Source organism: Lacerta agilis, chromosome 3, assembly GCF_009819535.1.
Source record: "Lacerta agilis isolate rLacAgi1 chromosome 3, rLacAgi1.pri, whole genome shotgun sequence".
Lineage (NCBI taxonomy): Eukaryota > Metazoa > Chordata > Lepidosauria > Squamata > Lacertidae > Lacerta > Lacerta agilis.
Window position 1 is genome coordinate 67,433,986 of NC_046314.1, and position 17,821 is coordinate 67,451,806.

Sequence of the window (17,821 nt, forward strand, 5' to 3'; positions counted from 1 at the left end):
TATAGTTAAAGGTGAGCTGAGAATAAGTAGCAGGGGTGCTGGTCTATTCCTCTTTCAGCCTCACAACAACACTTCAAAGCAAGTTAGGCTGTGACCATCACCCAGTGTGAACTTCATGGGTAAATTAAGATTTGAGCTGAGTATCCTCAGTTCTAATCAGACACTCTTAATCCAGTTTCCCCTAAGTGTGTTGTGGACTACAACTTCCATCATCCATGACCAATGGTCATGGTAATATCCGATGGTAATATCATATTAATATCATATGGGGGGAAGCTGCTCTAATCAATACACCATATTGACAATCTTCTAAAGATTAGTGTGTGGATTCATGCTGCAGGCTTAGATAATTGGTGCTTTAAGCTGTTACCTACTTTGCCACTAGGGTAACAACACTTCAAGGCACGCTAAAAAATCTCACAACAGAATTCCTGTTTGTATTAAAAGATGACATTTTGATTTCATTTACTGTGTGGATTGCAAAAATTATAGTGTGTTTGCCTGGAAACATTAAAGGAGGGAGATAAAGGAGGAGGATGTGGATAGTTTTGAACCACTCCATATGTACAACCTTCCAAATTGTTGTGCTACCCACAGGTGTTTAGGACTGGGCACACCATTGTATTAGTACAAAGATGAAAAAAAAGTGAAGTATGTGTTTTAATTTTTCTGTGTTTTATTGGTTTTCAGATGTAACAGAACAAAGGAAACAACAATATTACCAACCAAAGACTTTGCTTTTAAGGAAACATATGTAATGCTTAGAAGTGCACTTCTACTATATTGGTAGCTGAAGATCATGACTAAATAAACACGTGTGCCTTTAATGTCCCACTTTAAAACTTCCCAAGACCAAGGGGTACATTTCTCCCAAGAGAAAAAAAATGGTAAAGGACCCCAGGATGGTTAAGTCCAGTCAAAGGTAACTATGGGTTTGCAGAGCTCATCTCGCTTTCAGGCCAAGGGAGACGGCGTTTGTCTATGAACTGCTTTCTGGGTCATGTGACCACATGACTAAACCGCTACTGGAGCAATGGAAACCCGTGGCGGAAACCAGAGCGCACAGAAACACCATTTACCTTCCCACCACAGTGGTACCTATTTATCTACTTGCACTGACGTGCTTTCGAACTGCTAGGTTGTCAGGAGCTCGGACAGAGGAACCAGAGCTCACTCCGTTGCAGGGATTCAAACTGCTGACCTTCTGATCGGCAAGCCCCAACGGCTCAGTGGTTTACACCATAGTGCCACCCACGTCTCTTCTCCCAAGAGTGAGCCAGTGTGTATTACACACCTTGCCTGCAAATTCGCTTACAAAGTTTTTTCTGCTATTATCTTAGTTCTGCCCCATAAGATTTTATTATAGCTTTTTCATAATATAGTAAGATAAAAGAAACAAATCTAAATAAAAACAAAAACAGGGAGAGAAAGAGAGAAGAAAACACAGAGTCCTTTCTCAAAGGTACCTCTTAACCCATGTCACGAACAGAAAGTGGTGGAACCTGGGAGCTTTCTTTTCCTCTCCCAGCAAGTATGTCAATGAAAATGTTCAGAACAGGAGGTAGTATTCCCACCCCACCCTGCCTCCAGTGTGGAAAATCAGCATAATCTGTTCACACTGGGAAATCACAACTGTTCTCCTGTAGTAATGTCTAACACGTTGAAATTACACAGATAACATTTCTATAATCAAGTAGCATTTATAAATGTTATGAGGGCAATTTGTTTCTGCCATGTGTCAATGTACTTTAATGCAATTTTCAATAGCTACATGTCACACTGAAAATGAAGATTGAGCTGTTTGGACGTCTATTGACTGAAATAATATAAGTGATCATTTGCTAATAATTAATTCTATGCCCCACTGGGACAAATTACATTGCTTGAAAGGGAAGCAATACAATAACAGTGACAGGTTTCCCTGAACGGTGAAATCTTTTAGCACATATCGCAAAAATGCATCCATAAATCTATTATTTTGTTCTGCATGTGTTGCTATTTTCTCATTGATTTGATCAAACCTGTCAATAAACCATGTTTTACACCATTACATTGTTCATAGTCAAGAGACAGGGTGGCACCATAAAAGTAATGGGGGATTTCTGAGAAAGGGTGAGCTTTACCCACATTTTAGATTTCTGGAAAAGAAGTAACAGGAATCTGAAACAGATTTTCTTTCATGTAAGTTCTGTTGATTTTGACGGAGTTAACTTTCAAGTACCATACTGGCCTGAATATAAGCTTCACTCTTTCCTCCCAAATTCTGACCGTGAAAAGTTAAAGTGCGGCTTAAGTTCACAACCTTACAAAAATTGGCTTTTACGAAACAGACATGTGGTAAAACGGAACGGGTGTGAGTGCCTGCAGAATTTTAAGGGAGCAGTTTATATGTGGCCATTACAGTAAATATTGGAGCCTTATATTTCTAGTTTATGATTCAGATAAAATTTGGAAGTGGAAAATGTCTTCCTGTCAAGTGACCAATCATGGAGCTAGTTTGATGATTTGTCAGAGAAGCTGTTTGCCCCCTACCTTTCTGGTGCAGCTTATGGAAAGAGAGGACACGGATGTGCTTGCCACTAAGGACTTGGTTGGCTTTGTGGGTCACAGGTTGTTTAATCCTCCTCTAAGGCCTCCATGGCTTTAGATCTTTGAAAAGCCTCTCATTAAGTGAGGGAAACCAGGATATTCCAGATTTTTAGCAATGGTGGCAATGCACCATTGACTTAGCAGAACAGTAAGAGAAATACAGGTTGCTGGCATTGGCTTGCATTCAGCCTGTTGTCTGAGATTAGTTATGGATAGGAAGACAGCCAGTACTGAAGTCAATTCCCAATAAGATGAATATGTTGTTGGTGGGTGGCCTAGCAATGTTGGAAGATAATGTTTGGTTAGTTTTGAGGAGGGTTGCACTCCTTCTGAAGGATGAAGTTCCTAGTCTGGGATGTCATTAGATCTATACTTTTCTGTAGAGGCCCAAGTTCCCTTGAGGTCACTAGATGACTTTTGTCCACTAGCATTGATGAATCACTATATTCAGGACCAAGATAGCCTGGTCCCAGTTATTCACAATGTGCTAACATCCCACTTGGTTTACTGCAACCTTTTGTACATGGGGCTGTCATTGATGACAGCTTAGAAACTGCAGTTGGTACAAAATCTGTAGAAAGACTGATAATTGGTACCAGGTATATGGAATATACCTCACCAGTTTGAAAACAACTGTGCTGGTTTATAATTTACTTCTGGCCGCTGAAAGGTTTGGATATAGGGTATATTAAGTGCTTTCAACAATCTGACAAGTTACTATTACAGTATCTTTCTTTGAGACCCTTCTTTGGTCCCCTCACCTTCAGCTGTGGTTCCCTGACTTTCCTACACTGTTCTCAAGGAGACACCCTTTCAGGGTCAGGTGAAGACCCTTTTTATTCACCCATATATTTTAGCTGTTGGGTTTTTATGCATTGCTTTTAATCTGGCTTGCTTTGTTTTTGTTTTCCACTGCTCTTACTGTGTTTATTATTTTCCCAGGTTGTTTTACTATGTTAAATTTATGCTAGCTGCTCTGAGAGAATATTCTCTGAAGGGTGGGATATGAATTTTCAAATAAGTAAGTAAGTAAGTGCCATGCAAACAAGCAATGGGATGCCCAAGAGTGAAAACTGGTGTCCTAGTGAGAAAAATGAGTCCTCTCAATGCAATTGGCAAAAAGATTTCTAGCCCTGAGCCCACATGCACAAATAACTTGTCCAACCTTGTTCACACAACTGATCCTAGGAGAGCATGTGGGACTATAGTATTTTTTAAATGGTGATTTGTATCTTTTCAACTGTATCAAATCTTAAGCACCAGCAGAACAGACACTCTCAATCGTCACACTGCCTGCTATTTGATTTAGCATAAAAGGTCTTGGAAGTAGGGGACTTGCTAGTGGTAGCAAAATTTAATTTCAGAGAAATGTATGGATAGAATGAAATTAATCGAGATATGACTATCCAACCATGACTCACTGCCCTCAGCCAAGGACACATCTCAAGGATATATTATCGCCACCAGAATCCTCCCCCCCCATCACATCTTCTGTAGGATATTATTTTATGTCCATAGTGTATCTGGTTGTCTATTCTTTCTCATGCTTCTATCTGAAATACAGTTGCCCATTGTCCTCGACAACACACTCCTGTTTTCAATTCAGAGCATTCCCTTTTATGTGCTAGAGATGTCTCTTGTTTAATTGGATCACTTTATTTTCTTTTCACAGATCATTTCAGTTTTTTATGATATTCCCTTTACTTTTTGTAATATAGCTTTGCAGCAGAAATGTTATTGTTCAGGTTGAGACACATTTTCTATTCTAAGTCTATTCTCAGCCACTTGAAACAGTTCCAAAATATTTCTTTTAAAGTGAAGACTTTTTTATTATTATTCCTGGTCTTCAATTCAGAGAAGTATTTGAAGTTACATAAGCCTCCTACACCCAATACAAAAGAAAAACAGTTTTCCCATCAACTAAGTAATTGAATGGATGCTCTTTTCACAATCTGATAATTCTGTAGTTTTGTTTTAAAACTTAAAATATGAAATATGTATTGCATCTATTAGGGGGAAAGTGACTGGGCTGTACAGTTCAGAATATATTTTTTAAAGAATAACCAAGGTTCTTCACATAATATTAACAACTCATACACAGAAATAAAATTAATGGAGGGCATCTCTGCATAGCACAAGTTTCATTAGATTATCAGAATTAGGATTATGCTGAAGACTCCAACTATATGTTTGAAATAAGTTCAAGCAATCAGTCATCTAACTGTGAACCTGCTGGGCTGCAAATGGACATGGCTGAGGCAATTACTGTACCAGGATCTGCCCAGACTTCATGCAGGGCTTACTGCCCAGTCAAAAAAACAAGGTCCAGAGTGGCCTGCCATGTGTGTTGGGCCAGTGCCATGTTGGGACATCGCCATGGTTGTCATGGCAGCCATGAAGTCCTGAGCCACCCCAGAGCCAGCTGCCTCAGCATGGATGTTGAAGTCTCCCAGAAACAGAAGACTGGGAGTCCTCAACACCGCCTCTGAGACCAGCTTTGTCAGCTGAGCCAGGGAGACTGCTGGGCAGCGTGGCACTAGTACAGGGCAGCAGGGATCTTGCTACAGGTGTTTGTCCTCCAACCTATAGAGTCCAGTGGAGAGAGGCATAGTGATGAGATGGATGATGGGGTGGGGAAAACTAGCAGACATATCTCTGCTCTCCCTCACAGTGGTATAAAGCCTGAAATGGGCCAGTATTTCCTGAAGAACCAGGTTTTAGGGCCTAGTTTCCTTCATTTAGGGCTGCCACATACATTTGTGTTTAAGGCTACACTAGTGGATCACAATTGCTTAATTGGTGCCATTTGGGGACTTTCTGATTATGAGCTGCTATAATCTTATTAAATCTGAATGCATTGTAAAACTGTCTTATGGGTCATTTCAAAAGATTAAGTGACAGCCAAGGAGGTTGCTCTTTGTGTTTGTCTTATCAAAAGTTTGAGCAAACACAAATTATGAATCCTGGGTCAATAGGCTCACTCTAATCCTCCTCTTTATCTTGTATTTCCACCTTTTTCCATTTCTTAAATAGCTCTCGCATACAGTGATAGCGTAAGATGAATGCAAAGCACTCTTTGTGAAATGCCTTTTGTGTGATGCACTAGAGAAGTTTAGTTAGATTTCAATGTATTTCTTTTATATTTATTATTAGCAATATTCATCATTCAGACCATGTGCCTTATTCCTGCTCACATGTGAAACATTTGTAGATGATTGCTCAGATAAGGCTGTTCTATAATTGGGATCCTGTCGTTGGTCTCTGTCACTCCCAGTCAGTCCATAGCCTCAGCTGATTGCATTAATGTTTCATTTTCTGTGACTCAGTGATGCACCTCTTTGTTCAAAGCAAAAGCTCACTACTTTTGTCCTCAATTATGTTAATTTTTAGATTCATCTTGATTTGCCTTATCTGTTTTCAGATGCAGTCAGTTGAAAATGATACACTGTCAGTGGGAGAGTAGAAAATGCCCCTTTATGCCCTGGAAAGATTCTCTGAGAATTTGAGCATTTTATAATAATATAAAGTGTTCAACCACAGCATTTCTGTTCACTTCCTGACTGACATCTTTCACATGAAGAGAAAGAGCACATGCCCACAGGTAGTTTTTTGTCTGTTTGTTTATTAATGGCATTCTCTTTGATATTTCAATTTAACCCACTGAAAATTTCTCTCACTTGGCCATATGGCTTAGCTATCCTGCCTTCCCACCCATGTTGTCTCTAGTGCTTCAGAAGCCATAAGACCCCTGAAGACCTCACAGGGGAGATACGTTTCAGGTGCTATGCATCTTTAGACAGTACCTGAAGTCAGCAATCTGAGAAGATTCTGCAACCCCAGCCAGTGATCTCTAATTTAAGGGCTGGGCGCTATCAGCAAAACGAGATTAGAAAGCTTATAAAAAACTGAAAGACGGATCACACTCCAAAAATATGGCCGGGCATTGGACTTCGGCTTTAGCTGCATTCTAGTCCCAATTCCATGCCTTCATCCTGAAATGTATTTTCCTTCTGCCATGAATTAATTCTTGGTTGTAGCTTTCTTTAAATACCAAAAACAAAACAGACAAAAAATATATAAAAAAACCAGCCAGCTGCAGCCTCTAGCTGTGGAACTAGTTCTTTGTCACACTGTTCCTGACAGTGTGTGCAAAGGCTGCACACACACACACACACACGCAGACGGAGCCGTAGCCTCTAAAGGAAGTTCACTGTATCCTGCATTATGCCTGGATCACCCTCTTTCCTGTAACTAACTATTTCTAACTGCCCAGTATTTATTATTGCAGTGCTTCCAGTAAGCAAATGTATCAGTAATATATTATGGGTAAGAGATACACAATTACTTAAGTTACTAGTACATCTTTGAACCTAGAGACTTAAATATACGTATGTGGGTGGACTTAAAGGATTCTCACTATTTTATACATCAGATTTCACCAGTCTGGTTTCCAGATTATTTGAACTAAATTCCCATCAGATCCAGACAGCTTGGGACATGTTTGAAGCGTTATTTTCAACTTCTACAGATTCCATTCCATTCTGTCTACATCTTACCCATACTGGTGGGGGGAAAAACTGCTAGGAATAACTATAAATCTTGGTGCAGTTGATAGGTATAGGTAAAATTATCTGGTTTTTTTTTTACTCATTTTAAATCCAAATACAGAAACAAGCATGCATTCAGCATCTAAACTGTGTTTTGCCATTTCTCAGAAGGAGAATACCGGTAATTAATATGACCTACACTCTTAATAATGGAAATGTGGTTTCAGACTGCTATACGTTGTCAGATCTGACATCTGAATTTTACATCTGCCACAGGATCAGTGGGTTGCAGTACAGCATGACACATACACTGGAGATAATAATAATGTCATTTGGCAGTGGTATGGCATGTTAATTGCATTGCACTATGGTGAAGTGAAGGTGACTTTAAGGCTTATCAACACTCGCCCATGTACTGTAGAAGGCTCTAGTGTTTTCTTACAGATCACTGAAAACCATGTTAGACATTACCAGAAAAGAGTATTTCAGTTATCCTAGAGAAGCATGTCATACCGGTATTTTAGCAATGAAACAACTTGCTTAGAAAGAGAAGCATAATGTGTCAACAAGATGGAATTCCACTTTCTAAAGGCTAGAGTGCCCACTCAGTAGAAGAAAGCTATACATGATTACTGCCTAGAGCCTGTGGCATAATGCTAGCAACTCAGCATTTAGCAATAATGGAAAACGTCTGTCTCATTTTCATTCCCCTTGAAAAAAAAAAGTCACAACATGATGTCCCGAAACAATTCTGCTGTGAGCCAGCTCTTTAATCTCAGTAACGTCCTCCAATGTTACCTTGCCCATAATAATATATTTATAGCACATTTTCTTAAGAGTGCAAGTTGGAACAAAATGAATAAGGGGTAGAGAATCCAAAGCACAAGGAAATAGAAATCTATTTTATTTTACTACTTGAAAATTGATATCCTTGTTATTTGCGCTTTAAATACTTATAAATGAGCTAAGGAATTCTTGCCCCATGCTTAAACATACTTAAACATTAGCATTACCCCACAGATGATGGTGATGATGGTACTATTATGACTAATAATAATAATAATAATAATAACAATGAGCTGGGCTGGACGAGCTAACTGTTAGGTGGATTGGTAACTGGGTTACTTTTGAAAATTGCTTTTATTCTCTAGATAAGTACTGTAAGCAGATTTGAAGCAAGATTCGGGAAATGGGCCAACAAATGAACTGAACAGTCTCACTATTGGGATGGATCTATCTATTTCCAGGCCATGTCAATTTTGCATGTGTTCATTCACAAGTCAAATCCATTCCAATGTTAATTGCACTTAAATATGTATTTTTACTACAAAGTATGTACAAAACCAATTTTTATCCCAACATATACATGCATTTGATCCTAAAACGTGCATTCTTAATGCATTTGGGTAATTTTCTGATTCAAGAAATATATCACAAGTTCAGAGAAGGATAATTATGTATTCATCGGCACATTTGTCCAGGAGACGTGGAGCAGATCAGTTTGCATTTGGAATTCACAAAAATGGAATCACTGTGCATAGAAATATACCTATATATTGTGTTGGATGCTGACTGCATACAATCCAGAGATGCAATTTTCTCTTATTGCATTGCAGCAGCAGCACCTGCCAGCATCAAGAAAACTCCACAGGTCTCCGAGAATCTTATTCAATCTCTTGTTTTACACTTTCATTCCATAGCAACAAATTAAAATTAGTACTGTGAATACTGATAGGGGTGTGAGCTACACATGTACCTGATAAAATAGTATTTGTAATAGGCAGACCATGTTTTATTCCTTGATACTCAGGCCTAACCTTATCAGGAATGGAACTTCTTTCCCTTTGAACAGTAAACATCCTTTTGATATATAGCAAGCAATATGCTAGTCTCGTACAAAACAAGACAAAGGTGCTTTATTTATTGAGCTCTCATGAGCCTTGATTACTCCAGCTTTTTCAGCAGTCAGGCTAGGTGGCACAGAGTGTAACAGCTTCCATATTTTCTTGCTGTTTCCCATGTTAAAGACGTCAGTGCTTTACATCTCAGCTATGAAAGTAAGAAAGATTGGTCTGATGAATAGCAATGAAGGTGGAAGAACAATGCGTAATGGTAATCCCTTGGGAAATCAAATTATTGTTTTTATGAGTGAAAATAAAAAGGATTAGCCAACAGCAAAGCCAGGAAATCACTCTCAGGTATGCAGCATGCAATATATATATTTTCAAAACTAAATCTGAGTCAAAATAAACCTTATAGAGGATACACATTGTCTAATATCATTTTCCTAAATATATATTCAGCAGCTCCACAAGGGCAAAGGGTAACACAATGAGGGGGTCATTTAAATAGGGCTATCATACGTCCCTTACAATAAAGAACAGTATTTTAGGGATATATTTGTTATCCCTGAACACAACACCTGCATCTAATGGCTCAGTTTGAACTCTAAGGCAAACTGTGGCTTAGCACAAAAGCAGAGAGATTGTGGCTGCTTCGCTCCTCCAGTTCTGCTGCAGAGAGCAAAGCCATGGTTTGTCTCCTTCAGCTTTACCTTGTTCCCAAGCAGGGAATATGAGATGAGAAGGTTTGGAATTCCCCACCATTTAAAAGTGACATGCCACACACACAAAGGTTTGCTTAAGAGAAAGCCAAGCCCAAGATAAAAACCTTGACATGCTAGTTTTCCATGAACAGAGACTTTGATGCTGAGGAGTCTTCAATAATGCAACCCCACCCATCCTGAAGTGGCTGGATCACCTTCCCCCAGTGGCTGGATCACCAGGTTTAAGATGCTGGTGACTCCTGAGATCCAGAGCCAAAAGCAGCTATCTAAAGGTTCTGCTGCATAGCCCCATTGTTCTTGATGAATGGAGGATGCTGCTGTCTGACAGAGCTATTGCTAATGCAACAAGGGAAGCGGCAGAGGCAATCTCTCTGTTTGGTTTGGACAACATTTATTTAAAACGAGCTTTCATTTGGCACTGTCATGTTATCTGCATTATTCTTCATCGATCTGCTCAAAACACACGGCATCATTTTACTTACTTGACTCTTTCGCACCCTGTCCCTCCCCAGACCTGTTTAAATAGAGTGCTGCTTATAACAAATCCTTTGGCTCCAGAACCTTTACCGTTTTGCTGACTGCTGGGAGTTTTAAAGAGAGTCAAAGCTCTTGGCTTGTCATTTGCACAGCCCCACTCTTCACTGTAACTACTTAGATCAGCAACTTCACAAACCAATTAAAGCAAAGCATTCTGGGACAGACATACTCTACATGACAAAGTGGTCATTTCTGCACTGCAGCAGTGAATTATTGTTATTATTTATTGGGATCTGCTCATTCTGCCACAAAGAGCAGCTCAGAGTCACCAGTGAGACAGAGAAATTCAGATATCCCCCTCCACCCCTCCTTTACTTCACAACCTTAACTGATAGTCATAGAACTATTGTGATTTTTTCTTACCCCACAGCCCATTCCATTGCTTGGCTCACACACTATCTTTCTGACTTCTGGTTCAGGAAGCAGACCTGCTCCACATCCTGGGGTAGGACATAGGACGCCACCCATCTGCAGAACACACTCTTCTGCACCATAGCACTGGTAACGGTTGTACTGCAAAGGAGAGAAAAATTGTGCTGCTTTATCAGCATTTAAACATTTCGAACACACCTTCCACTAATTTATCCAGTTAAACAGAGGCTGAAAAACCACCTTGCTGCATATGCGTTGTAAAGAGTTTCTGAGCCCATCACAAGTAGGATTTGGAGTTCAGAGATGTCCCTTTTTGCCTCTTTCCTGCTAGCTGTGCAGTTTCTGTTTCTGCAGTAGTCCAGAAGCGTTTGCTTCTTTCTTAGATGAACCATTGCTTGCTACAGGCTCTGTTCACACATGAGAAGTCAAATCATGGCTTACTGCAAACACACAAATGTGCAGGTGCCCACAGTTCCCTGATGCTGTGTTCCTTCTCAGTTCTTTTAGCTCAGTGGCGCTGCATGGAAACCAAGCCAAGGTTTGGCTCAGTGTGTTGTCTGAACATAGGATCATTGTGAGGCAATTTCCTCTGTTACTAATACCTGTAACCAAGGTTTGGGTTACTGTGCTGTGCAAACTGGAACATGTTGTGCAAACCTGGAAAAAACTGTGGTTAATCTTAACTATGGTTAGCTGAAACTACCCAGCTCTGACCCATAGTTTATGAAGCTGGTTTATTTCAACTAACCACAGTAAAGATTAGTCACAGTTTTGACATGCTAAACTGTTAATCTAAAGTAAAAGTAGAAGCTTCCAATTCCCTCTTTATGGCCACAGCAAAGCAGAAGAGGGAGCTCATAGTTTAGAATTACACCAGAACACAGCCATGCTATTCCTCTTGAAAGGAATGGCTGATAATCACAGCTACCCCAGCTCTGCAGTGCCTCCCATGCTTTGACAGAACAGAAAGAGTATGGTTAAAGGTGGGGAGATGTGTAAGTCTGAAAATCTGTGCCACACATGCTGCAGCTAAAGAGCTGCCAAAATTTCTGTTATCATTCTGCACCTGAAGTAAAAAGCTTCCAGTGTGATATAAAGGGCATTGCTGTTTTGTTTTGTTTTTTTAATTTTCATGTACAAACAATACTTTAAAAAATAATCAATTCTGTCTTTGTAAGTTATAAGCAAGAAATTTGATTTGCTGGGTTTGATTTGGAGGGAAAATTGTATTTTGTCAGGGAATTTGACATTTTCTACTGGCTCAGTATAGAAATCATGCCAAATCATTATACTATTATAGCACTGTCAAGATTTTTTTAAAAAATTATTATTTTTTGGTGCTACCCAAAGCAACTAAATACGTGCATCTGAAAAGAGAAGATCCTGCTAAATGCATTCACACGTTTTACTCTCCAGTGACCAAGCTGTCTCCTGCCTTTGAAGCTGAAGTATGTTTTCAAGGTACCTCTTTTTCATTTTGCTCCCTTTTAATTCCCCCCCCCCCCGCCACCAAAATATTATGTAGTATTGTCTGAACCAGCATATCACTGTAAGAAACAGCTGTACTGTTGTGAAATAATCTACTTTCAAACGGGCTGAAGCATTCACGCTTTAAATCATACCTCTTTGCCTTAAAGGGACATTAAATAATAATTTTTGAGAATGAATGTTCAAAAACAGTCCCATGCATGGCAGTTATTATTATTATTATTATTATTATTATTATTATTATTATTATTGCCATCATCATCATCATCATCATCATCCCTTTTCCTCCAATGGGATTCAAGGCGGCTTACAAAAACTGCTGAAAACAGATACAGGGAATTATTTACAATTGGCACATAACAGTAACTCTGGTACAGCTTTGTTAGCAACATAATGATACATAGGCACATATATCCTGATCTAGTATCTCTTAGGTTGTTCTCCAAAAGAGGCGGGCAGCTCAGCCCCTATCTGCATGGGTTCCAGTTACAGATAGGTAGCCGTATTGGTCTGCCATAGTCAAAATAATAATAATAATAATAATAATAATAATAATAATAATAATAATAATAATAATTTCCTTCCAGTAGCACCTTAGAAACCAACTAAGTTTGTTCTTGGTATAGGTTCTTGGGTTCTGACAGCCTTATATAATGATAATAATAATAATAATAATAATAATAATAATAATGGTTTCCCCAGTCACTCTGGGCAGCTCCCAACTGAATATTAAAAACAAAATAAAACATTAAACATTAAAAACATCCCTAAACAGGGCTGCCTTCAGATGTCTTTTAAAAGTAAGATTGCCTTGCTTATTGCCTTGACATCTGACGGGAGGGTGTTCCACAGGGCAGGTGCCACTACCAAGAAGGCCTTCTGCTGGTTCCCTGTAACCTCACTTTTTGCAGTGAGGGAACCACCAGAAGGCCCTCAGCACTGGACCTCAGTGTCTGGGCAGAACAATGGGGGTGGCAACACTCCTTGAAAGGGAAGATGGCATTTTGGAATTCTCACATTATAAAAATAAAAATAAATAAATCCTACAACTGAAAAAATAATAATAATCAGAAGGAATATTCCACCCCATCTCATTCTTTGTTGTGCTTGTCTTGTACTTGCAGGAGTTGTGTTTTTGTTTTAATGCAAGGGAGCTTGTAAAATTGTGACACACCAACCCACCTGCAGTTGAAAATAGTACATTCCATTTCACCACTTCTAGATACAACCACATTATTTCCAACTTATTCTGCTGCATGTGCAGATCAGGATTTAAATAAAGCAGGGAGGTGTAGACCGAACGGCCCATAATTCCCAAATTGCAAAGAAGCGGAGAAAGTGGAAAAGATCTCTACATCCTACTCCCTATACATTCAAATAATCATAAGCAAGATATTTACAAAATGGAAGCAACACAGTCATATCTGTCCTCTGTTGTAGCACTTTCACTTTTCCTACACTTCTCTGAATTAACCCATTGACAAACCAATAGGGTAAAGGTAAAGGGACCCCTGACCATTAGGTCCAGTCGCAGACGACTCTGGGGTTGTGGCGCTCATCTCACATTACTGGCCGAGGGAGCCGGCGTACAGCTTCTGGGTCATGTGGCCAGCATAACTAAGCCGCTTTTGGTGAAACCAGAGCAGCGCACGGAAATGCCGTTTACCTTCCTGCCAGAGCGGTATCTATTTATCTACTTGCACTTTGATGTGCTTTCGAACTCCTAGGTTGGCAGGAGCTGGCACCACACAATGGGAGATCACCCCATCGCGGGGATTCGAACTGCCGACCTTCTGATCGGCAAGCCCTAGCTCAAAACCCAAAATACCTTAAGCTCACACACCTGCAAGGATTCCTGAAAGGTCTTCATTTACAAGCTTGAACTTTCAAAAACCCTCTCTTAAAGAGTGAAAGATATATTTGAGAAATTGGTAGCTGCATATTTTGTTGGTCCAGATGAATCACTGGCAATGCAATCCTTTACATATCTAAAGTATGCCCCACACAGATCAAATGGATTTACCATCACGAAAGTGTGTATAGAATTGCAGCCTCAATGTTGAAAACTACTCTTTTGTAAAATAAGTTAAGTGGGGCAGGCTTTTACTCACTGTAAACATATCTGGAGCAAATTGGAATAATATTTTAGTAAAAAGATAGTTTAGCTAAAAAGGTTGATGGGAACATTTCCTACATTTTTAATTTATACGACTCACTGAGAATATTTAAACCATATCTGCACAAAGCTTTGAGAATATGTTCTGTCATTAAGTCCACTCAAAGGAACCAGATAAAGGAAGGGAAAAGAATTCAAAAGGAGTTTGTATATCAGTAATAGCACATCTTACAAAGAACGGCATATCTCAAAGGCAAGGGAAAGACATTTATTGCTCTTCTCCAAAAACATGGTGTCACTGTCCCAATTTATTTCAAGATGTAATCTGGATGATAATAAGGACCCCCTATGCCCATAATGAAAGAAAACTCTCAGATATAGTTCAGGAGTAGTGAACCTTTTTTGAGCCAAGAGCTACATTACCTCTCTGGAAAGCTGCTGTGAGTCACCCAGTAGTGGATGGGGCCAGTCTCCCACCACAGAAACACACAATCTCTCTCTCTCTCTTCCTCTTTCCTTCCCACCCTCTCTCTAACACACACAAACACACACTCACTCCTGAAAATTGAAGCACATTTTTCATTCCTCATTAATACCACACAACTTCACTTTCCATTTTCTCCAAAGACTTTAACCAAAAGGTTGGGCTCTCCAACATCCCTTATTTGTTCTGACTGTACAAAAGGCAAACATTGCTAAGTAATCCTAGCAGAATAACACAAATAAGGTCAATTCACAGCTGAACTTTGAGTCCTGCCTTGCAGCTATTTAAGGCCTCAAACTTCAAAATGCAATTGCATGCTGAAGCTTGCAAGCATGCAATCGCAAAACAAATGACTACTTTTTGCATATTTGCAAAAACACACATCTACCTCTCGGCTGAGACCTTTCCCTCACATGTTTTACTCTTCTTGTATTAGGTATTCCTGCAGAGGAAAGAGGTACAACTATGCACTCTGCACAACATCAAAGTCCCTTCTCCTAACAACTGCTCCCCACTGGCTGGTGGTTGGAAGGAAGCCCAGGAGCCAGATGAAATAGCATATACTCTGATACTAATAATGCTCAGTGATCAAATACCTCATCCAATAAATCATTATCATTGTGTGGGATAGTTTCTTCCTCACCTTTTGCATGAATGAAAGAGTTCAGCAGAGCAAGCACCTTCCGCAAGTCCCTTAGTTATGAACTCATTCTCTTGGGAAGAACTTGGAAGCACATTGCAGGATTTGTTCTCTACTAGGTTAGTCCATTTTCTTTCTTTTGAAAGAATGTAGATTCAAGAGCAGGGGTTACCACTGGTTTCCTGCTCCCAAAACACCACCTTGTGAATCTTCCCAACTACACACAACCTGTTTTCCTTCATGTTTGGGTGTAAAATATTTTACTTCTTTATAAAGCAGAGTATGTGATTTAGTTTTGGCCAAGTCTTTTGTGGGGAACACATGTTAAAAGGTGGATGTGAGTGGATACAATTTAGGCCTCTCTGTCCAGGTTTAAAACCCCTTGAGGCAACCAGCCATTGTGCAGCCATTCTGCAAAAGGGAGACAAAGGGACCAGTTAATTTCCTAACATCTCTCCCCAAATCTCTCTCTCAATGCATAGATGCTAGTCTTAATCATAAATTTAAGGTGGGCATGCATTCTGCAAGCCCAATACTGAAAAAGCAGTCCAGTTCCTTCCAAATGTGGACTGATTTTATAAAGCCATTCAAGGGTACAGAATCTGCTCGCTGTAGCTCTGAATTTTTAAAAAGGGAAATGCATGTGTGTATCTCACTAAATCAGCCTTTGCTGTGACTCGGCCTGAAAGCTGACCTAGAGTGAGGGCAGTAACCAGATTTTCAAAAACAGGGCAGAAATACAATCCTAAACCAAGCATAAGGAGATCATACCAAGCAATAATATGTCTTCAGTTTAAGCAGACCTCATTCTCCTGTTTGTCTGTCTGCCATTTTATAATGCCTGTTTACTGCAGCAGCCCAGAGTTGAAAAACTCTGGCAGATAGCAGATGTACCAATTAATAACCTGTCAAGGCTGATGGATAGAATATAAAAAAGCCTCTTACACACAAACATATATACTGTGTGTGCGTGTTTGCGTGTGCCCTGTTCCAATTTCAGGGCACAGAGAGGGTCATGAGACACATGGTGCTTCCCCAGAGAGAGACGAAGCTGTCTCATTAGCGTCTATCTTTCATGACACCATGACGCTGCCTTTCAGATGTTAACTCACCTGCTCCTCGCCCAGAATTCTGAAGTGATGCAGCTCTTTAATCAAGGAATCTGGACAGCCAGCTGCAGTAAAAGAACACAGAGAAATACAGCTTAGAACTTATTTTCATGGGCTCTGGGAGTGTGATATACTGCGAGGAGACACAGAGATGTAGCATCAAAGATGGATACCCAGCTTAAGTAGCATCGTAAAATGTTATTGAAAACTGGAGTAGATATACAGTATTAGCCGACAATCCTGCTATACCATATTTCAGAACTTGCTAGGAATGCTTTGAAGGATTGTAGTCTTCATCTTTATAGTCTGGCCTTCCCTCCATGGTATGATGAGAAAGCAAGAGATTAGCAAGGGAGGATTTTCTGTAGGGTATTATCTTTTTAAAAAACAAAACAAAAAACCAGCAATGTGGCTTATGAATGAGAGGGACTCAGGTATAAACATGATGGGAGCTTTGAGATGGTTAAGCTTGTTACTACCAACAAGGGCTTATCTTTAATAAGAAAATTCATTTGTTTTCTTTTTATTCACATCTGCTAGAGTCGGGTGAATGGGGATGGCATTTGGCAACACCTGGAAACACCCATTTTCATCTCATGGGGCTGCTGCTTGTGGAAAGACCACATGTACTCGTAGGGCCAGCACCACACTTGGGGGCCCTTGACATGGTCCCAACCCAACCAGGGCCCACCTTGTGGTGGCTGCGGTAAGTGCGGTATGGCGTGGCATGCGTTCTCTGCTCCTGCTGCTGCTTTGGCAGTGGTGGTGCCACTCACTGCCCTCCATAGCGTCACCAAGCACATGTCAGCAGTTAACAGGCAGCAGCACTGTTATCCACACTTACGCTTCCTCCACTCTTTCTAGAGCTTTCTCTTGAAAACAGGCTCTCTAAAGCTCAATTGCTGCAAACAGCAATCCATGGGTAACCTAAATTGATGTTTGTTCCAATTGAGTGCTAAAGCCAACAATGCTCGGACACAAAGCTTTTAAGCATGGAGCTGAGCCTGGAAAGAACAAGGCAAAAGCTAAGTGTGGGTAAGATTTCAGACTAGGTAGATCAAGAGACTAGAAAACATCAGTAAAAAGCTTTATTTTTTCTCCACTGCAGATGACATGATCCCAACAAGATGAATTCTACCTAGATTTTCATTAGTGAAATAACTCATGCAAGGTTTTGTGGACTGTTACAACATGTAAAGGAGAAGAGTTTGAAGAGTTTGGATTTGATATCCCGCTTTTCACTACCCGGAGGAGTCTCAAAGCGGCTAACATTCTCCTTTCCCTTCCTCCCCCACAACAAACACTCTGTGAGGTGAGTGAGGCTGAGAGACTTCAGAGAAGTGTGACTAGCCCAAGGTCACCCAGCAGCTGCA

The 17,821-nt window shown here is 40.1% G+C and overlaps 1 protein-coding gene across 1 annotated transcript in view; it reads right to left on the reverse strand.

Moving 5' to 3' along the window:
• The window catches only part of PRKN (parkin RBR E3 ubiquitin protein ligase), a 494,073-nt gene that overhangs the window by 69,745 nt on the left and 406,507 nt on the right, over positions 1 to 17,821 (reverse strand). The window contains 2 exon segments of the mRNA XM_033144126.1: positions 10,603 to 10,752; positions 16,452 to 16,513. Of these exon segments, the coding sequence (XP_033000017.1) occupies positions 10,603 to 10,752; positions 16,452 to 16,513 (212 nt within the window).